Consider the following 22,333-nt stretch of genomic DNA (forward strand, 5'->3'; position numbering starts at 1 on the left):
AATATCACCTTAGCACTAAATTATAAATCACATTTCACTCTGTTGCAGAAAATAACCATTTTAATTTGCGTTATTCGCATCCTCGAAATTTTACACACGTAAATATGTATGCTTATATATTGTATTGTCCGAAAAATTTTCAGAAATCCCTTGAAATTTTCGACGTCGTCAAACGAAATAATCTTAAAAGAAAGGAGAAAGAAATTTTTAAATATTTTTTATAATAAATGTGATGCTCAAATTTCACGAGTGACGTCATCGGTCGATCCTCCAACCTCTGACATTCGCGGACATTCGACTTTCAACTTTCAACTTCGTTATTTCTCGCGTTTCACGTGAGGCGCGTGCGACGGTATTTCACGCGTGCGTGCAGGTGCGAAGTGCGAAGTGCGAACGTTTATAGCAGTTTATTATTGCTACGTGGACCGAAATGAGGTGATTTTGATCTTCGATGGACATTCGATGCAAAGGGACATTTTATCGTGAGGATCAAACGCATCGCGAAGTGTCGATGTCGAAATTTCGTCCAACGCTTAGGAGCGTCTCGTTTACGAGAGTGAAACGGACTGCTCTTCCTATTTATTCCCACTTTTGTGCGCGATGTAGCGTTATATTTTGCGGACGAATTCCTACACCACTTGTCTAAGCATCTTGACAGGCTGTAACTCGCGTGACTGGTCTTGAATCGTCTTCGATATTTCGTCGTGCATTTGTTGACGTATATATTCTTCCTAATTATTATATGAATGCATTTGTCATCATGTTGCAAATCAAATATTAATTAAGCATTGTGTATTCGCACTCATCGCTTTATCATAAGTGATAATGTAAAGTTGTAAAGGTAATACTTTTTCACTTTGTATGTTGTGCATGTGTGTGCCTATTTACAGCAATTATTATGTATCTATGTGTTAATGCAAAATAACAAATATATCTGATATCAAAATTCATTTTTATATATTAATTATAATATTTTATAATTAAAGACTCCTGGTCTTTTTTCATTCAATTTTAGAAATTATTGTTTGTGTGTTTGCTTGAATATCTATACACGCAAATGATGTATGATGTATTGGCACAAATTCTCTCATGTTGCTAATATTATATTTATATTCAATCTTTATAGAAACTCTCTAAGATTATATTAGATATAAAAACATGGATTTTAATACAAAAATATTGAAGAAATTTTCTCATCAGAAATATCAAAATATCATCAAAAATATCATACAAGTAACATCTAAAAACATATTATTTATAAATATCTATTTGATATATAAATTTTATTTGAATTCTTCTTAACAAAATCCACTTGAATACTGTACAAATATGATAATATTAACGGAAGTCATTTCTCACATATCGAGATATTTGATCATAGATAAGCACATAATTTGTATATAGCGAGATAATTACTTATAATCATTGTGTATCGTTATTATTATTTGATCAGTGTCTAAGTGTATAGTGATTTTATAATCAAATTATATTTCATATAATCTGTTATATTATCAATATGCTCTTCGTTTATTTTTTATATATGATGAAATTGTATATGTTGCGAAATTAATTATTATTAAAGAAATTTTAAATTGGAAATTACTGAAAATTAGTGAATGATATGTATTTCAAAATATATTATTACAATATATATTTAATTAAAAAAGAATATGTATATATATCGTAGACTGTTATATTGATATAATGTTTAAAATTATTAAAAATAAATATCTTTATGTATATATACATATAATATTTTAAAATTGAATAGAATAAGTAACAATATTAAAATTGATTATGGCAGTTATCAGAGCAGAAAGATAGTACTCTTAGTATTTGCATCTGATAAATATAATATATATACGTAAAGTCCCCATACATTATATATATACTATCATACATACTATCATCCATATCAGGAAATGATATATCTCATAGCGACCAACAAGCAATCCTTTTATGCAGTATAAAGCGTCAGTTTAAATTGAAACATTGTTCTATTTATCTGCTGTTGCATAATATTGCTTGAACAAAGTACATCAGCAAAATAAATAATTTACTAATGTATTTTGAATATTTTAAATTTTGACATTTATTTAAAAAATATGAATATTTTAAGAGTAAGTGCAATAAAATTTAATAGAGAGTTAATGTACATTCTGTATATATTCTGAAAGTGAAAGAGAAAGAAAAAATAAAATATGCTTATTCATTTCTAATTAAATGTTGAAAATTAATTTTAAACTCATGACATTTTATATTTTACAGAAATTCTTTACATATTGAATTGAATAAACATGAGAGTCACAGCGTGCCATTTTCGTCGTTGCATAATAGCAGCACTATCTATAGCGCTGTTATTTTGTGTTGTTCAAGTAATAAGAACAGAATTAGGATTTAATGAACCTGATCTTTCAAATTTAGATAAATTGTGAGTGATCTTTTAATATTTTATCTTATGTTCTTATTTTAATATCAAGATATATTTTTCATTTTGTGATTTTCATTTAATTACAGAATACACATATCTCGAATAATTAAAGAGTCAGAACAGTCTTATGCAAGGTATGTATACAATAATTTGTTTTTCAAGAAACGAAGCAATAATTAAATTTTTTATAAGAGTCTCATTTTTTGTATAGTTCAATAATTACTGAATAATAGTATATAATTGCAGCACATGATAGCTTATGTATTTTATTCACAGTTGTCATATTATTTGCGGGTATTTATTATTTATTTAATATATTTGTGCAGAGAAGGTGTTGCATGCAAATTACCTCAATTAAATATCTCTAGTCCTGAAATAATGAGATTCATATATGATGTACCGCCTTTATCGTGCGGACCTGAAGATTGGGTCACAGTGGAAGGTTCAAGACTTGTTATTACTAATAAAGCAAAGAGAAAGCATGGACAAGTAACATGCACATTCAGTGGTGAGTAAAAAAAAAATTATATCTTTAATATAAATAAAATATTCTTTATATTACATGTGTGATTATAGTACTAATAGAGATATATTATTTCAATTAAAATAGAATTAGGGTTAGTATTATTCTAGATAATGTGTAATTTTTGTTATTTTCTTTTTAGAAATTATCAGAACAGATGATTACAATGTAAAATTATTAGATGGTATACAAGCTGGTGATTTCTACATTTTGAAGGACAGCGATTTTGCAGATGTTAAATGCAAATCAAAAAATGGAGATGTGTTAGTTAATTTGTTTATGCTTATATTTTTACAAATGTTCTTACCGTTATATCATTGATAATGAATATGCTTAGGTGGCGTAGTGTACTCGCCGGAGTAAAATACGATCCGTATGTCGAGCAGCAACACAATTGGGACACTGTGCCGGACACAGGAGTGAAATTAAACGTTCTTATGTTCGGCTTCGATTCACTATCGCGAAATACCTTCATTCGTAAACTACCGAGAACTTATCATTTCATAAAACAACAATTGGATGCTCTAGTGTTAGAAGGATATAACATCGTAGGAGATGGTACACCACAAGCGCTTATTCCAATTTTAACTGGCAAGATCGAACTTGAATTACCAGAAACGCGAAAACGAATGGGTCACAAAGCGAATTACGTCAACGTGTATCCCATGATATGGAATAAATATAAGGAACACGGATATATAACAGGTTTTATGGAAGATGTACCGCATATTGGAACGTTCACGTACCGCTTGAAAGGATTCGACGAACAACCGACTCATCATTATATGCGCACGTATTATTTAGCAGCTTCTCCGTATTTCAAAACATATAACAAATTCTGTATAGCTGGCATCCCGCGTCATATGGTATGTATATATATAAAACGTTATGTGAATTTTTATTAATAAGATAAAGGATCCAAGAAGTTAATTTAATTGTTGATTTAATTATTTTTATATAGGTAATGATGAATTATATAAAAACGATATTTAATACATATAAAAAGCAACCAAAATTCGTATTTGGATTTCATGGCGAACTTTCTCATGACTCTTATAATGATATCGGAGTAGTGGATAACGATGTATATTCTTGGTTAAAAGACCTTCACAATTTCGGGCATTTAAACAATACTGTTTTGATTTTGATGAGCGACCATGGACACAGGTCTGAATATTATATGTATATATAATATATAATAGCATTACGCGTTTTCTATGCCCTTTACTGACTGTACAATTTATATACATGTACAGGTTATTTAATATGCATATGAACAATTGTGTTATTTTTGTTTTGCAGATTTGCAGACATTCGTAATACTCTCCAAGGTAAGCAAGAGGAAAGGTTACCGTTTTTCTCTTTCATTTTTCCATCATGGTTCAAGCAAGCCCATCCACAAGCATATGCAAACTTTGTATACAATACACAATACTTAACATCACCATTTGACGTACACAAGACATTGGAAAGCATACTTACTTTTAATATGCCAAAAAATGTGGATTATCGTCAAAGAGCTATCAGCTTATTTGATAAGGTAAGTTAATACAATAATATAATTATATTTTTATACATATATATCTACATATATTTTATATGTATATTCCAACTGTAAAATTAAAATTGAAAATCTAATGTTTCGTAATTTATTATTCGCGTTAATATACTTTAACTTTTGTGTGGTAATTAAATTCAAATAAAATACTTAAGGTTTCTAAGATTTTTTTACAATTCCAATATATTGCTTGCATATTTATATATTATTAAAAGTAAAAAGAAGAAGTGGAATAATATTAAATAATGTCTAATAAACTTTTTTTATATTTTTCAATATTTCGATGAGAAAATAATATATAATGTAGAAATTGCAAAAAGAACGACATTCCTTTATTAGTAACTAGAACTTCTGCTATCTTTTCTAACTTCAGCAGCACACCTGTTCATTACAATATGAAATTGGATGATTCATGCACTCTTGTAGATAATCAAATTATGATATTGGATGAGAATTCTTATGAAATAAAACAAGCATGACGATAAGCAGATAGATAATTCTTATTTGCGCGAATTGTAGGAAAATGAATTTACCGAAAATCATCACGCATCTGCAATAACGCGAGATTTACATCATACTAATGAATAATACGTCTCGTTATTTAGAACATCCCCTCTACTTCCTATTACTTCCCACTATTTCCTACTTCCCACTATTTCCTACTTCTCACTATTTCCTACTTCTCACTATTTCTTACTACTCTTTCATTATTTCTTGTGATTATAAATAAATATAAAAGTTATTTATTAATACTAGAATTATTTATTAATACTAGAATCAGCCTCACAAAGATGTTTTTTTTTCACTTTTTACAATAAATAGAACAAATTTCCTGATCTTTTTAAACTGTTAATTGTCAAATAAATACATTACTGCAATAATATATTAGAACTTATGGATTTATAATTTCTGTATGGTCAAATATATGTAAAAATAAAAGAAAAGATAAATTAATATAATATTCTTTATTAATATAATATTCTTTAGGTGCCCCTGAACAGAACGTGCGCAGATGCATTTATAGAGCCACATTGGTGTGCGTGTCTTGGATGGAAAGAAATCTCGATCGACGATACAAACATTGTCGCTGCTGCCAATTATTTTGTCCAATTCCTTAATGGTTACACTGTAGATCATCACGACATATGCGCGATATTACATTTGGATAAGATCTTATGGGCCGCTAAGCTCATACCTACCAAAGGTATAACATATAGAAGAAGACATATTGTTATACATGCATCATAAAAAAAGCTAATATCTTTATAACATTTTACAGGTTTATTAGATTTTCGAAAGTCTGGAGATCAAGACGGATTCATAGGTGATTTTAGTGCCAAAACCCAAGTTGCAATGGATATTTATCAATTAAAGGTGAGAACAGTGCCGGGTGATGCGCTATTTGAAGTCAGCATTACTCATAATCTCGCGGAAAATACTTTCCACGTTAAAGTAAGTAAAGGAATCAATTCATAATTAACAAAAAGTTTTATTTTACAATGAATACATATTATAATTTGCGTTATAGATCTCTGATGTTAGCAGAATTAATATGTATGGATCTCAAGCGAGATGTGTGGAAAACTCACTGTTTCATTTGCGCAAATACTGCTATTGTAAAGAATAAAGAACTAAATGTTAAATATTGTACATAGAAACACAACATCAAAACACAAATCAAAGAAAGTGACAATTTTAATTGTATAGTGCGGAAAATGTTATTTAATTTTAAATAAAAATGCTGTGTGATTTAATATTTTTTATGCTATACAGAGTCTGTCTGTGTCAGAGTTGTCTATATTAGACTGGTATTAAAGTATTAATTATACTGTTAGATTACTGATTTATTTAAATTATTAATTATACGTATTGACGAATGTAGCTAAATGAATTATCGAGAAAGTATTAAGTGGCACATATCATTCCTGAAAGTGTTCTCATATCTGTGAATGACTATTATAAAAGCAATCACATATTTGGATCTTTAATGCAAAATATTTCGTATGTGTTATACACATTACAAGATTTTCGTAAATAAATATTTTTGCATAATTATCGAAAATTTATCATAATGTTTATTTATAATAATTGATTATTAATACAGGTTTGAGCAAAATACTGATAAGCATTTTGAAGTTATTAAATATACACAGCATTTTGTATGTGATATAAGAATACAGGAGAGATATATATGTAAAATACATCTATTAATTTTACATTCATCATAACTAATTCATAGAAAGTGTTTTTTTATAAATGTTAAAAGTTGTAAAAAGAGATAAATATCTTATAAAATATTCGTTTTCTTTTGTGATTCAGTGTATATTTAAATTCGATACATTGCTAAAAAAAATAGGTGATATTTTGATCTTTATAAATTGCAAATAAAGATATATTTTTTCATTTATTTATTTATTTATACACACATACATACATAAATTTATATACCTTATATAAACTTCTATGAATATCATAATAAAGAGTGAATATATATAAGTATTATACGCACAACACAAAGAAATTTACACAGAAAATGTTTCAGTTATATTTATGTTTAATTTGAGTATAATTCCCACTAAATGATATTGGTGTGTAATATAAATTAATTCAAATTAAATACAGTTAATAGTAATTTATTTTTTTATAATTTTTGCAATGAATTGAATGGCTCATGTATGTATAATTTATGTATATAAATTATATACATACAACATATGGCATTCTAATCAAATAATTCTTTCTACATACATACGCAATAAGAACATTGTATTTATATATAAATTAGATTATATGCTAAAAAAAATATAGATGAGGATAATTAAGTATAATTAAGTTCATAGTTTATAATTATATTATAGAATAAATTATCTTGTATGAAATATAATTAGTATTGATATTAATTGTCATAAATTATTTTATATAAATTATAAGATTATACTATGTAAATATACTAGAATTATTATTATATACTATCTGACTGATATAAATTAAGGAAATATGCACAGATATGCAGAAATAATAAGTATGATATTTATAATAAAATATATATATAATATAATCGGATTCAGTCCACAGGACAATACCCGCCATACTGATACACAAAGGATGTGATTTCGCGAGAATTAGCATCTACCAGTAAAAATGCAATATTTTGTTTTTTACTGGAATCAGATGGAAAATAATCTTGGCCTTTGCTATCTTTAGCAACTACTTCTAATACTAAAGTATTCACAAATAAGTCATTTGAGGTATTTTGTTTCTGCACCCTAGAAGAAACAGTTTTAAATTTCTCGTCATTCTATATTTCATTGAAAATAACTTTAATATAAATATTCTGATAACCTTATAAGATCCTTATAGATATTTTTAGTAACATCTAGATATGGCTCTAACGTATCCTCATATTGACATAATATTCCGCCAAGAACGAGCATTTGAAAAATTCGAAACATAAATTCATTTCTTTCCTCTTCTGAATACAAGTTGTATTCTTCCGATTCCTCATCTAAAAGCATCTAAACAAGAATAATTATACATAAAAAATTTCTAATATGCAACACAAATGTCTCGGAGTTGTTAAAATAATGTAAACATTCCGATAAAATTCCTATAATTTTGATAAATTTTCGTTAAATAACTCGAAATATAATACAATTTATTTCTAATAAAAATATCTTACACCACGTAAATTATCAGACACTAAAAAATCCTCTACTTGCATATCGTATCTTTTACAAATCGTTCCTGAATCATGCACTATCCCATTATTTGGGTCCTTCAATTTATTAAAGAAAGACATACTCAAGACAGAACATGGCACTTGTTTTATCTCTACGCTCGACGCTCGTATACCTAACAGCAGAAATCTCTTTCGCTTGACTAAATTGATTTATAAAAAAAGATATAATAAATATTATATATAGTTAAATATTGCAAATATGTGTGATACCTTGCTTTATCCAGGCATTGCCTTGTTTAGACAATAATGCTTTTGCAACAGAATCGTCTTTAAAAAACGCCTACAAATTTATAAATTCCAATAAAGATTGTAAATTATATATATTCATATATCACTGAATAATTATTATATTATTCTTTTTTCTTCCCATAGAAATAAAAAGTAATTTGTATTTTTTATACACAATAAAAAAATTAATTTTGATATACATTTTATCCTTTGTTTTAATACTGTATTAAAGGAAAATTTGATTTTGATTTCTTTATTAAAATAATTCAACATCTCTCTCATTATTATCATATATTAAAGAAATTATTTTTGTTTATTGAAACGAAATAAACTTACATCAGCCAGCTGATATTTATGGTACTGTTGAAATGATTCGTTGAAAGAAAAATTTTGAATGACAAAATTTCCTTTTAAACCCCTATAAAATTAAACAATAATTATAAAATAATTTTTAATACATTTGAAAATAATTATCATTACTTTTATCGAGAGACTAATCTGCTCATTAATCTAAAAAATTAAATGTTTACATATAAAAAACTATATTATAAAATTAATAAATATTAATACCATTTACAAAGATATTCTTGCGTTTTTCTATCGTTAATTCCGATATAAATTTTCTCATTCAATGGCACAAACGTAAATTTCGGGTCAATCTCCATTTTTACATATCCGTTACTATGGAATTAACAAACGCTTTCCCATGCGCATGTAATTTATTAAATATGAAATAAAATTTTAATATAATATGAAATAATCTTTAATTATAAGCATGGTATAAAATATGTATTTTAAATTTAAATGGACATGAAAAGAAACAGAACTCTTTCTATAATTATTTCTCTCTCTCTCTCTCTCTCTTTCTCTGCGTGTCGTTGCTTTGTTGAAAAAAATATTTTTGCAATTTTACAAAAATATTTAATGAAAGATTTAATTACGCTTTCGACTCTATTTGTATTGATTTTTAACATTGATAAATATATATTATAACGATGTGTTCTCAGTAGATAATAGCAGAGAGAAGACTGAGAAAACGAATAGTATAGATAAGGTGCGCGAAAAGATCATGGCGCCTAATCAACGTCAGCGGCAGCTCGTTTTATCGAAGAAAGAATTAAAAAAGATCAATGGCAGGAGATTTTCAAAGTATATAAAAAATATGTTCTCTCTCCCTTTCCTTTTTTGTCCTTTCTTTAGACAGTTTCGTAAACATTTCTAGTGCGTGAAATATTTAAAAGGTTGACTCACATATCGAGTTAACCTTTTAATGTGACACATGGGAAATATTGGACAACAACAAATATGCATGTTTAAAAAGCAACTCACATTCATGATATTCACATAATTCTTGTGTTAATTTTTTATATTTAATTTTACATTATATTTGGTATTCAATTTTTTAATTTCGATAATTCAAGATACATGAATTTGTAAATTTTTAAATAGTGAAAGAAAAGTCTCATATATTCTGGATATTAATTATTGTAGACAATTAATTATTGCAAATAATTCAGAAAAATAAATCATATGTTATCACATTATTTTTTTAAATAATTATAATTTTGCAGTCTCAGTTATAAAACAAATCACATTATGAATAATAGTAGTTAAAATATAAGAGAAGTATAGAGCAAAAAAATTCAAATAAGTATATTTCAGGCCAGAAGAATCTTCCGATATGGGACTTGTTTATCCTGGTTATGATACAGCTTTCAAACTGCTACTATTGGCAAGATTTTGTTCTGCTATATGGAGTCATATAACAGACTGTGATGAAACGTACAATTACTGGGAACCGGTGAATTCATAAACTAATTTAATATTATAAATATCTAGACTGTTTAAAAAATAATAATTTTTCAAAGCTACACATTTATTGCATCTGGAATTGATTTCTATTTTAATCAAAATATCAGAGATGCAATTAATTCTTAAAAAAAACATTGTTAGAGAATATTGTTATGAATGGAGTATAAATTTGTACCATAAATTTTAGTAATTTTTCACATCATATTTTTATGCGATACAGCATCTATATTATCTTCTGAATTGTCTTAGAGTCATTACTTGCTCTATGGAACAGGCCAGCAAACATGGGAATATAGTCCTGAATATGCCTTACGTTCATATATGTACCTATTAATTCATATGGTACCAGCAAAAGTTTATCATTACTTATTGGAACCAAATCCTGTACTAGTTTTCTACTTTATACGATGTTTTCTATCAATGGGTTGTGCATTATCTGAAGTATATTTTTACAAGTATGTTTTTCTGACAAAACTAAATATCTATATATGATGTAATATAAGTCATAATTGATACAAATCTTAGTTTTGCTCTACAACTTGTAATCTCCTATATTTTACAGAAATGTCTGTCGCGAATTTGGAGTTCATATAGCAAGGCTTACATTAGCATTTCTTATTCTTAGTTCTGGGATGTATATTTCCAGTGCTGCATTTTTACCATCATCTTTTTCAATGTAAGTATTAGGTGCAAAACACACACACACACACATACACACATATATACATAATTTACTTATATTACATTAATATTTCTTTAACAAAATATATCATAACAGGTATGTAAGTACTGTTGCTATAGCAGCTTGGTACGCTCGCCAATATGAACTGGCTATTTTTGCTACTGCCATTTCTTCGTTACTTGGATGGCCATTTGCTGCATTGCTTGGGTAATTTATATACTAATATAAATGATATATATATATATATATATATATATATATATATATAATATATATATGTATATAATTGCATATCATGAGAGAGTGAAAATTTTCCTTTGTCTTACTTTCTAGAGTGCCTATTGCCATTGAGATGTTAATACACAGGCGAGAATGGGGCAAATTTATAAAGTGGGTTATTATATCCGCTGTTGTAATTGGAATACCAATGGTGTGGGTGGATTCCTTATATTTTGGCAAATTTGTCGCCGCGCCATTAAACATTATATTATACAATGTCTTCACTAATCATGGACCCAATCTTTATGGCACTGAACCATTCAGTTATTATATCATCAATGGATTCCTGAATTTCAACTTTGTCTTTATCGGTGCATTATTTGCACCTTTGGGTTTAGTAAGAATTTTTACAATTCATTTTTTATATATAAAATGCCTTGAAAGTTGTTATAAACTATAGATTTTCTTTAACGAATTTTAATTAATATTTTCTTTTAATCTGAAAGATTTGGTGTGAAAACTTTGTACAAAACTCTCTTACTATTAATATCTTAGCACTAAGTCAAATTTATTTACAATTAACAATCAAATAAGCAGAACATTAATTGTTTGCATCTCTCAAAATTTATTTAAATTGTTTACCAATGAAAAAAGAAATGCAATAGTTGCAACATCTTATATAAGTGCGATATATTTTGGCAATATTTTAATTACTCAATTATATAGTTTTTAGTATGGTTAATCATGCCGGCACGTCCAAGAGATCGTTTATGTCTTTCTTATTGGTATTCACTATCACCTTTATATCTATGGATTTTTGTGTTCTTCCTTCAGCCGCACAAAGTATGTATAAAAAATAATATTGATCTTATCTTATTATGAAAAGAATGGATACACATATTTAAACAATATATTTCTGCATTCTTGAAAAATGTTGAAAATTTTTTGTTTGCAATATTTAGATTGTTCAAATGTGTGTGCTCCTATTCTATTACTTAATATTACAAATTGATTTATAAAATATAAAACAAAGAGATTGACAAGATAAATGTGTCAACAGGAGGAACGGTTCTTGTTTCCAGTATATCCTATGATTTGTTTGGCAGGCGCGATAGCAGTGGATATTGTACAAAAGTTATACTTTTATCTTAGAACGAAATTCAATTCGTCGCATATCAGTTGCCATTATTTACAGTTTACTACACACATTACCGTTTTGGCGATATTAATATGTGGCCTCTTGGGATTTTCAAGATCATTGGCGATATATAAAGGTTCTATATCGTATATATTTTATAATATTACATATTACAAAAAACTTTTTATTTAAATAACAATTTATATAGTTTATGCTACTTAACATATGGAATTTGTTTATTTATTATATTAGGATATTATGCTCCTATGGAAATTATGTTTGAAGCTAATAAGCTTGGAACAGAAGGCGAGGTACCCAATGATGTTAACATAAATTTTTGTATTGGAAAAGAGTGGCATCGTTTTCCTAGCAGTTTTTTCTTTCCTTCTAATAAGTAAGTGCAAACATTAACTCTGAATTAATTAAAAAATATATTCTTTTCTAATTCTTGTACATATTATACAAAACACTAATATATTTTGCATTAATTTAATACAACTATATTATTCTTATATACAATGTTGAATTGTTTTTAGTTGGAAATTACAATATTTGAAATCCGAATTTAAAGGACAATTACCACAACCTTTTTTAGATCATGAAAATGCAACAAGTGTAATTCAAGCACATTTTAATGATATGAATAAAGAGGAATCATCACGTTATGTAAGTATTTATTTATTTTAACGTTATGTAAGTACTTATTTATTTTAACAAAATATTACAAGTTATTAAATTTTATAGTTACATCAATTGCTTTTATTAATACTTCTCTTTCTCTTTTGCTTTTAGTTTAATTTAGATAAGTGCCATTTTCTATTAGATCTGGATATAGGAACTGAAACAACTTTAGAACCGAATTATTCTCGGCTAAGTGATCATTTTACTATTGTAAAATCTTCTAAATTCCTAGATGTATCAAAGTAAGTTTAAGAACTTTATTCATATATTCAATATCTGATAACTGTAATTAGAAATATTTTTTCATATCTAATATAATCTATTATGATTTATATTACAGGTCACATTCACTCTTCAGAGCATTCTACATTCCATTTGTATCACATAAATTTTGTACATATGGCTCATATAACTTATTACAAAGTAATAAGTTTAAATCTTTGCTGTCCTTGAAGCAAAGGAATTCTAAGCTTTCTTAAATGAAAGACAGAAGTTTACCCAGAGAAATAATTTTTGTTATTTTATGATTAAGTAAATAAATTTTATGATGAAATATTAGTTAAAAATGTATATATTATGTACATAGAGACAAATCAATTTAAGTTAAAGATTTTGACTCAAAATTTGATTTAAAATTTACGAACAGTAAAAATTAATAGTATACATAAAATTTATCCTAGTGAAAATTTCTTACAATTTTATTTTTAACAATTTTACTTTCTAAGGATGTATCAAAAACAACTTTTTTTTGCAATATAAAGATTATATAATCTATATATAGCTTTGTAAATCTCAAAGATTTTGAACTCTATATAAATATGTTTAGATTAATATTTTTAAATATAACAAATAAATGATACATGTAATATGTTACAATTGTGTGTAAGAAATCTTCGTTAAGCTATCATGACACATGAATTGTAAATTGTAAAATTATTAATGTATCAATAGTTATTAGATGATATTTATTAATTAGAATGATTATACTGATATAAATATGTAAATATATGCGCACATGATGTACATATTATAAATACATCAGTGGTCATGAAATCTATTCTAATTAAAATATCCATAATATTTTAAGATCTGTAAACGATAATATGAGCAAAAAGAACCTAAAAGATTAAACTTACGATTACTTAAAATTTTTAGCTTGTAAATCCTGTAAATCAGCTATTTAACTAACACATTAATTATGTTAGATAATAGGTCTGTTTTTTATAGCTAAGTGTGTGTGTGTGTGTGTATTGGCTACACTCACTTTAAACTTTATCTTTTTCCTTCCAATAAAATAAGAAAATTATAAAAAAACATCTGTTATTTATCAGTTGGATATTAATAGGTGCTTTCCATTTACATCAAAACTCAGATAAATCTCACTTCTGTCTTTCTTTAACATGAATGTTGAAGAAAGACAGAAGTGAGATTTATCTGAGTTTTGATGTAAATGGAAAGCACCAATGTAACATATGCAACGTTAAAAGACTGGAACTGGTAAAGGGAGCTCATTTATTTATCCTCTAAGATTGATACGTTATTCTGAGTAAATTTGTAAATATAGAATGCATAGAGAAGTAAATAAATCTAACAATAAGAAGAATATGTCAACACGTTAGACTTACTAACCTTGACTAAACGTATACATTGTATTGCGCATTTCGCATGCGCAATATGAGTAAGTGAATAATTGGTATACGGGCAAAAACGAGAAAGAGCGAAACTCCCTTTCGGGATCCCTCCCCGCTCTCCCAGAATCAGATGTTTATGTCGGCTGTCGGCTACGTAAATCAGAGCATCTTATCTGGCATCTGACCTGCACACGTCGATCATGTAGGTGTACAATCGCCACCTGCTAGTCATTAAATGCGCGTAGACCGTCAAGTGGGTGTCAAACGCTGGGAGAATCGACAAATTGTCGTCCGTGAAACGGAAATGGCAGCGGAGATCGACGGCGAGCATTCGCATCCGCAATGCATCAAATTGCCGCCGGCCGTCGAGGTGTTTGCCAATCTAAAAAATGCGCAAACCTTCGCCATAGATATCGGTATGTTGTACAATTGAAACCGAATGGTTCTTTCCGGATAGCATCTTTTTCAGCTTGGCTTTTTAAGATTAACTCTTGCATCGTCATCGTCTCGCATTTCATTCCGCGAAATTAAACTATTGTGAAATAAATATAATTATCTGCTGTGTTTACGTTTACTATGTAACTGATACCTGCTAGTATAACAAATTTATGCATTATGTTATATTTATGTATCAAATTGCTATCAAATTGCTAAGGCTAAATTCGAATTGCTCTTGTGTCTATCAGTTATTAGTTGTTGTTTGTGTAAAAAAAAAATATTTTCAGACTATATCTTTTTTTTCAAATTTAATGTATATTGCATATTATTTCAGGATTGTCATTAACGAAAATTGCATATTATTCAACGATAAGTTATCGCAAGGCACTTTATGAGGATGCAGAAGGTTTAGGAAATAGTGGAGAACGAGCATACAAAGTATTTGAGGGTAGCAGATTACACTTTGTTAAATTTGAAACAAGATATATTGAAAACTGCTTAGACTTTGTCAAGAAAAATTTAGTAGATGTTGAACGTTTTCATGGGAAAAGTATTAAAGTAACTGGAGGTGGAGCATTTAAATATACTCCTTTATTGCAAGAGAAATTAGGATTATTGTAAGTATTATTAAATATTGTAAATTTTGCTTAATAAGCAAAATATATAAAGTATAGCAAAATATAGCAAGTATATAAATTTTAAAATTTCATTCGTATATTTTATTTACATATTTATATATATTTTGATTTTATTTATATACTTACGTATATTTCAATTAATATATATTTTAATTTAAAATTTAAATATCTATAAATTTTCCATATAAATATTAAAAATATTGTATCTTGTTACATATAATATTTAGTCTTATATTGTTCAACTTATAATATACTATAATATACTTATAATTTACTTATACTATATGAAACTCTTAGGCCGGAATTCATAGTCCGATCTTATATTCAAGATCATCTTAAGTAAGGTTTGAAAATGTTATACGGCTATTTCATTGGCTGAACAGAATCTTAAGACGACCTAAGACCAGACTTGAGACAATCTTGAATATAAGATCAGACTATGAATTCCGGCCTTAATGTCACGTTTACTAATTGATAAGATAAAATTTTAGAGTTGACAAGGAAGACGAGATAGATTGTCTGATAAAAGGCTGTAATTTCTTACTTAAAAATATACCATGTGAAGCTTTTGAATATCATCGTCATGCAAATCCAGAATATAAATTTCAAAAAGCTGAACCTAACATATTTCCATATTTGCTAGTTAATATTGGCAGTGGCGTCAGTATTCTTAAAGTAAGTAATAAATACTTAGTAAATATTTTTATTTATAATGACTAAATGAATTCTTAAATTCTTTTTAAATTTTATAGGTAGAATCAGATGAAGTATTTGAAAGAATCGGAGGTACAGCTACAGGAGGAGGTACATTTTGGGGATTAGGGTCACTACTAACAAAAAGAAAGGTACAGAATTTGTAATTTCTTAGATTATACTATTATTTCTCTTAATAATTCTTAATAATTCTCTTAATAACTATTACATAATTTCTGTATAATTAATATGTATTTTTTTTTATTTAATCTTTACAAATCTGCTTGAAATGAGATTTTATAGTAAAATAAATTGTTTTTTATATATTATTTCATTATATAAAAGGATTTTACTCCATCTTAGTACTCCATTGAGTCATGTGAATTATATATATAGAGATATGTATTAAAACAATGACTTTAAAAACACCCTGCTAGGGCTTTGATGAATTGCTGCAACTTGCAGAACGAGGGGATCACCGTAATGTAGATATGTTAGTGAAAGATATTTATGGAGGCGATTATTCCTCTCAAGGTTTACCTGGAGAACTTATTGCATCATCTTTTGGCAAGGCAGTGGCTTGTGGTATGCATAAATATACATAAATTCGATATCATAAGATTATTGTCAAAAATATATTCTCTCAAACTGTGTTTAAAGCATAATATACAAAAAATGATAATTATCTCTCATTATCAAGTCGTTACAATAAACTCCTACTTATTAGTTTTTAGTTTGAGTAAAAGAAACTAAACTATGCATTTTCTAATTTAAATATTAATTATATTAATATATAACATTCCAGGACAACCAAAATTTTCTGAAGCTGATCTTGCAAGGAGTTTGTTAATCACCATTAGCAATGATATTGGGCACATTGCTAGTTTATATGCGACTGTGTACAATATGGACAAGATTTATTTTGGTGGTTATTTCCTTCGTAACCATCCACTATCGATGCATACCATTTCATACTCCATCAAATACTGGTCTCATGTTAGTCTCTACAGTTGCTTCTCTTTGCTTCTCTGTGCTTTACAATATTTTTTTCAACATAATTATATATTTTTTTAATTAAACCATTTTTATATAATTAGCAAAAGATCAAAATAAAATGCAGGCTTCTTTATAAACTATATGTTTCTATATATTTATGTTGCTGTCACATATCCATTATTTAGGATAAGGTAAAGCCTCTCTTTCTTCGCCATGAAGGTTACCTTGGTGCGATTGGAGCATATTTATATGGCACTGAACAGTCAGATAAATACAGCTGGTTGGAAAATTATGCCGGGTCATCAGGTTTTAACGATTCTGTGCCAACTGATCTCGGAATGAAGATTGATCAATTGGAAATCGATCAAGCAGAATATATTGTTACATTCTGTCCACTATTAAAAGACCCTGCATCTTACAATCCTGATACCACAGATCTCGCTCAGGATAAGGAGGCCAGGTATGAGAGATTTTTGTTCAATTATTTTTTAAAATTATGATTATGCAAATCTAAATAATAAAATATTTATGCTTACAGAGATTATTGGTTACAATGTTTTGAAGAATCCGTGGATAAATTTGTGGCGAGAGCTATTCATAGTCAACCACATAGTCCGACGGCAAAGGATAGAGGATCAAAACTTAAGGAAAAATACATTAATAGATTACATTATCTTCATACACAACCAGTGTAAGTTTTCCATCATGAGAAATACTAATAATAGATAAATTAATTACACATGTATATGTGAACTAAATTATATAATTTTTAATTTGCAGTGCATATGGGGCACTTACAGTTAGAATATTACTAGATACTATTGAGCATTGTATGAAAGAGTTTGATTTTCCAGATCCATATTTACATGTAAGTGATCTTTGTTTTTTAAATTATCTCTTTTTCAAATTATTAAAACACAAAATTAATAAATTACATTATATTGTCTTATTTGTAGCAAAAAAAGAAAGAGAATGAAGAAGCTTTAAGGCATCTACATGATCGCATAACTACTTTAGATAAGTTAGAAGGTGCAGAAAAGATAAGAGCTTTGATTCTTGGTGTTTTGAGTGGTAATATATTTGATTGGGGTGCAAAAGATGTTGCAAAACTATTAGAAACCACTGATTTTGGCTTCAAAGAAGCTCAAACAAAAATTCCAGGTAAACTAGTATTATTAAATTAAAAAATCAGTATTGCAATTGCTTTTGGCTATTACAAGACTGAACTAGATCTTCCAAAAAACTTTTTCTGACTTTTATGTTATTTTAATAAAATTCTAAAGACAATTTCTGTTGTAAAAACAGGTAGACCATGGTTGGAGGATAATTTAGATGATTGGATACATAGATTACAGAATGGACAGTCTCATAAATGTGCAGCCATTTTTGTAGATAACAGTGGTGTGGATATAATTCTTGGAATTTTGCCATTTGCACGAGATTTATTACAACGAGGAACTAAAGTTAGTTAACATTAATCGTACTTATAAATCAATCTTTTTGAAAATGTCAAACTATTTGTAAAAACTAATTTATTAAATAATTAATTGAAAAAATTACATTTTATCTTAAATTTAAAAAAAATATATATATTTTTAGGTAATATTATGCGCTAATTCTTTGCCAGCTTTGAATGATGTAACATATCCCGAATTGGTTGTAACATTACGGGATGCCGCAAAAATTTGTAATGTTATTAAACAGGCTTTAGAAGATAATACACTTATTGCCATGGAAACTGCACAAGCAGGTCCTTGTTTAGATCTAAGGTATGTATTTCGAAATATCTTACAATTATAATTATAAGCAATTATATATTTTACTTATAATAAAAAAATGTTATTTTATAATTTCTCCAATTTTGTAATATTTATTAATAATTTAATATTAATGATATATAATATTATTTTATTATTTAATAGTCGTCTGAATCTGGATCTATGTCTTGCAATGGTGAAGCATAATGTGGATCTTATAGTCATCGAGGGCATGGGTAGAACCTTACATACAAATTTTCACGCCAAAATGAAGTGTGATTGTTTAAAATTGGCTGTTGTAAAAAATCGATGGTTGGCGCTTCGCTTAGGCGGTGATATGTATGCTGTGATATGCAAATATGAACAATCATCGAAAACTAAGATCTATGATATTGGAATAAAATCGAAAACGATAGAAGATGATTGTCCGTCAATGTATAAGACAGATAACGGAAATATTGAAATGCGATAATTTTGACACCAGAAATACAAGTAAAATGTCAATGTAAAATAAGCAATACAATTATTTTCTAGATTAGTAATTAAATATACAACAAATTGCCTTCCTTAAAAAAAAAAAAATTAAAGAAAATTGTGTGTGTGCAAATACGCTTAAAAATATTAAGTTTATATTGATGTTAGGAAACAAACATACAAATGGAATATCATGAAAATCGTTAGATAATCCAGATTATGTAAAATATAAGACATTGAATATAAAATAATTTTATTAAATCATGCTCCGTTAAAAGTGTTTTTTTTTCTTTTTTTTTTAAATTTTTTATCATCATTTTTTACTTCAATTATAGCTTGTATTACTGACATTGTCTTTATTGACAATTTGTATTATTTTATTTAATCTTATTATTTTTTTAAAAAGCCTGTTGTAGTATTAGCATTCAAATTTTAACTTTCAAGTTTTTTAATCTAAGTTTTTAGTAAATTGCGAACTGAACTTTTGTACATCTCATCAGCTACATGAACCTAAAAAAGCATTATTTTTTTTCTTATAAAACGAAAAAAAAAATATATATATATATATATCATAAATAAAATTAAATTTTTTCGGAACAATGATAAAATATTCTACATTTATATGAAAGAGATTATTTAATTATAATTTTATAATTTTCTTAACAATTAATGAATTAACTGTTTAAAGTAATTCGATCGTGCTTCATCCAGTTATAAAAAGTGTATTATTTATTTTATTTTTTTCGCAGGAATGTTAGAAATATTAATGTATATAGGCACATATGTATTTATACTGATGTAAAAAATTAGAATCGTTATATAAATAATGGTTTAAGACAATAAAATAATTTTCCATATATAATTCGTTGCCATAATTATTGCAAAAATATTTTATACATTGCAGAAAAATCTTTGTAATATACATATAAAATATTACATAAAATACATTTTCTGTGATACTATCATATGTAAAGAAAATACAGAAAACTAGAATTATAGTTTTTTCTAAGTTATAATAATGCCTGATATTTTATACAGTTTATATATAATTATCATACTAACATTGTATATATAAAAATCTTTCTTTATTATCTATTATTATAGAAAACTTTCTGCCGAAAATTGAATCATTGTTTTATTATGATAGTGATAATTTTAGATTTAACAAATTAATAAAAAAACAACAGAAAAACTAAATTTATATATATACATATAATATTACTAATTAGTATTGAATGTCACTAATGTATTTCAATCACACTAATTTTTGAGCAAGAAAGTTAATCTGATAATTCCGATATTCGTTAAATAGAGATCCATTTCGTGTAATTAATAAAAATATATGTATATCACAGTGATTGAGAAAAATGCGTTAAATTATTTTAATATTATTTGAAATTGATCTATATGACATTGTAAAAATAATAACTCGCCATTTCTGTACATAATATACATAAATTCTGTAATAAAATGTATATATATATCAAAATGTTTATGATAATAATTAATATACATTGCAAATATAATTGATTTTTGTGTACACTGTGAGTTGAATAATTTAAAATTTGTATGACACACATGAAAATATAAAGCATTTATCATGAAATACGCGCACAACATATTTTTTTTTTCTTAAATATATTTCGGTACTCTACAGAGGGAGAGGGAGAGGGAGAGAGAAAGAGAGATATTCGTATCTATGAAATTTTATATTATAATCATTATATGTATATCTCTCATAAAATTCAAAAATTGATTTTATTCTAATTTCTTAAAATCATAAAATAAAATAACAATGTAGTATTTTTTTCGATATTTCGTGTGTTAAGAAATATAATATATTCGTAGAGAGAGAGAGAGAGAGAGAAATTTTCTCTATTTTATTCTGATCTTTTGAATATAAAAACGTGAGAAAATGTCCGATTATAATACACAATAATATAAAAAATATACCTAATTTGTCAATATACTATTTCCTAACTATAGTAATATATTTTTATTTTCATAATAGAATTACAAATATAAAAATACGAATGTAATTTAAATAATAAGCTTTATCAATGTCTATAAAATATTAATCAAAATATTTTTTTTCAATCATTTCGAAATATAGAAGTAATTAAAAGCTAAATTCTATGTAGGATATTATAGATGCATTCCGAGAGTGATTGAAAAAGATAAATCTAATTCAATATTTTTTTATTTATATGAAATTTTTGGAGTATTTATGAGAGACAAGCTTTTATCTATTTATATAATGATAAAAAATCAATAAAAATTGGTAATGTTTTTACAGTAACAAACTCAATAATACTCAACTAATATAAATTTGGTAAATTTCCTATAAAAATTTCAAGAACCAATTTTTTTAAATACCATTTACAAAAGAATGAAAATATTCATTTGACTCCGTTCGATAATTTTCATTTTATTTTTAAATTTTATTCACACATGTGATCGAAAAATAAAGAAACTCGGATGAGAGTTGCTCAGGAAACGAAATCTAGAAGAGAAATGCGAACTGGGTGATAGGAGGAAGAATCGAAGGAGAAAGAAGGTCCTGTGCATGCTGGACACGCTCCGCATCTATTTCTTTCAGCCACGTCCTACGCAATGTCCAGGTCGGAACTTTATTAAATTCCCGTCATATGATATTGTCCAGTACAGGGGAACCAGACCGGTGCGCGCAAGCTGA

The 22,333-nt window shown here is 27.0% G+C and overlaps 4 protein-coding genes and 1 long non-coding RNA gene across 11 annotated transcripts in view; 3 read left to right on the forward strand and 2 right to left on the reverse strand.

Moving 5' to 3' along the window:
- The window catches only part of LOC145973910 (uncharacterized), a 17,094-nt gene extending 11,434 nt beyond the window's left edge, over positions 1-5,660 (reverse strand). The window contains exon 1 of one of the 2 annotated variants that reach the window (XR_014439573.1): positions 5,046-5,660. This is a non-coding gene — a long non-coding RNA (uncharacterized LOC145973910). Of the gene's footprint in view, positions 1-3,261; positions 4,578-5,045 lie in introns of those variants that run through there. The other variant, XR_014439574.1, reaches the window with a different exon arrangement.
- Positions 1-6,211, forward strand: part of LOC145973896 (uncharacterized) — a 6,338-nt gene extending 127 nt beyond the window's left edge. Inside the window, exons 1-12 of one of the 5 annotated variants that reach the window (XM_083103546.1) lie at positions 114-841; positions 1,127-1,233; positions 2,269-2,431; positions 2,518-2,565; positions 2,758-2,939; positions 3,097-3,217; positions 3,292-3,820; positions 3,916-4,121; positions 4,257-4,494; positions 5,500-5,716; positions 5,792-5,964; positions 6,041-6,211. In XM_083103546.1, coding sequence (XP_082959672.1) covers positions 2,298-2,431; positions 2,518-2,565; positions 2,758-2,939; positions 3,097-3,217; positions 3,292-3,820; positions 3,916-4,121; positions 4,257-4,494; positions 5,500-5,716; positions 5,792-5,964; positions 6,041-6,139 — 1,947 coding nt within the window. In that variant the 5' untranslated portion in view covers positions 114-841; positions 1,127-1,233; positions 2,269-2,297 and the 3' untranslated portion in view covers positions 6,140-6,211. Of the gene's footprint in view, positions 1-113; positions 842-1,126; positions 1,234-2,268; positions 2,432-2,517; positions 2,566-2,757; positions 2,940-3,096; positions 3,218-3,291; positions 3,821-3,915; positions 4,122-4,256; positions 4,495-5,499; positions 5,717-5,791; positions 5,965-6,040 lie in introns of those variants that run through there. The other 4 variants (XM_083103544.1, XM_083103545.1, XM_083103547.1 and 1 more) reach the window with 4 other exon arrangements.
- Positions 6,212-7,181: 970 nt separating this feature from the next.
- Positions 7,182-9,835, reverse strand: LOC145973905 (cilia- and flagella-associated protein 300). Of its 2 annotated transcripts, none has more exons than XM_083103567.1 (6): positions 9,050-9,835; positions 8,816-8,897; positions 8,462-8,531; positions 8,192-8,364; positions 7,855-8,027; positions 7,182-7,778 (listed from the first exon to the last, which is right to left on the reverse strand). In XM_083103567.1, the coding sequence occupies exons 1-6, from the start codon at positions 9,142-9,144 to the stop codon at positions 7,577-7,579; spliced, it is 795 nt and encodes a 264-aa protein (XP_082959693.1). In that variant the 5' UTR covers positions 9,145-9,835; the 3' UTR covers positions 7,182-7,576. The 2 variants fall into 2 exon arrangements, with proteins under 2 accessions (XP_082959693.1, XP_082959692.1); XM_083103566.1 differs by having other exon boundaries at positions 8,192-8,391.
- Alg9 (alpha-1,2-mannosyltransferase Alg9) lies at positions 9,499-14,320 on the forward strand. The gene is made up of 12 exons (XM_083103555.1): positions 9,499-9,628; positions 10,142-10,280; positions 10,541-10,746; positions 10,854-10,967; positions 11,070-11,180; positions 11,307-11,589; positions 11,919-12,035; positions 12,253-12,466; positions 12,583-12,724; positions 12,867-12,996; positions 13,123-13,253; positions 13,352-14,320. The coding sequence occupies exons 1-12, from the start codon at positions 9,549-9,551 to the stop codon at positions 13,488-13,490; spliced, it is 1,806 nt and encodes a 601-aa protein (XP_082959681.1). The 5' UTR covers positions 9,499-9,548; the 3' UTR covers positions 13,491-14,320.
- Positions 14,321-14,615: 295 nt separating this feature from the next.
- Positions 14,616-20,500, forward strand: LOC145973895 (4'-phosphopantetheine phosphatase). The gene is made up of 13 exons (XM_083103543.1): positions 14,616-15,058; positions 15,415-15,697; positions 16,210-16,393; positions 16,471-16,563; positions 16,849-16,996; positions 17,217-17,407; positions 17,593-17,867; positions 17,946-18,098; positions 18,188-18,275; positions 18,364-18,568; positions 18,713-18,870; positions 19,007-19,176; positions 19,330-20,500. The coding sequence occupies exons 1-13, from the start codon at positions 14,878-14,880 to the stop codon at positions 19,634-19,636; spliced, it is 2,436 nt and encodes an 811-aa protein (XP_082959669.1). The 5' UTR covers positions 14,616-14,877; the 3' UTR covers positions 19,637-20,500.
- The last annotated feature ends 1,833 nt before the right edge of the window (positions 20,501-22,333 follow it).

This window comes from Camponotus vicinus, unplaced genomic scaffold (genome assembly GCF_025532165.1).
Source record: "Camponotus vicinus isolate PSW18456_S1 unplaced genomic scaffold, iyCamVici1.0 SCAF_6, whole genome shotgun sequence".
Classification (NCBI taxonomy): domain Eukaryota; kingdom Metazoa; phylum Arthropoda; class Insecta; order Hymenoptera; family Formicidae; genus Camponotus; species Camponotus vicinus.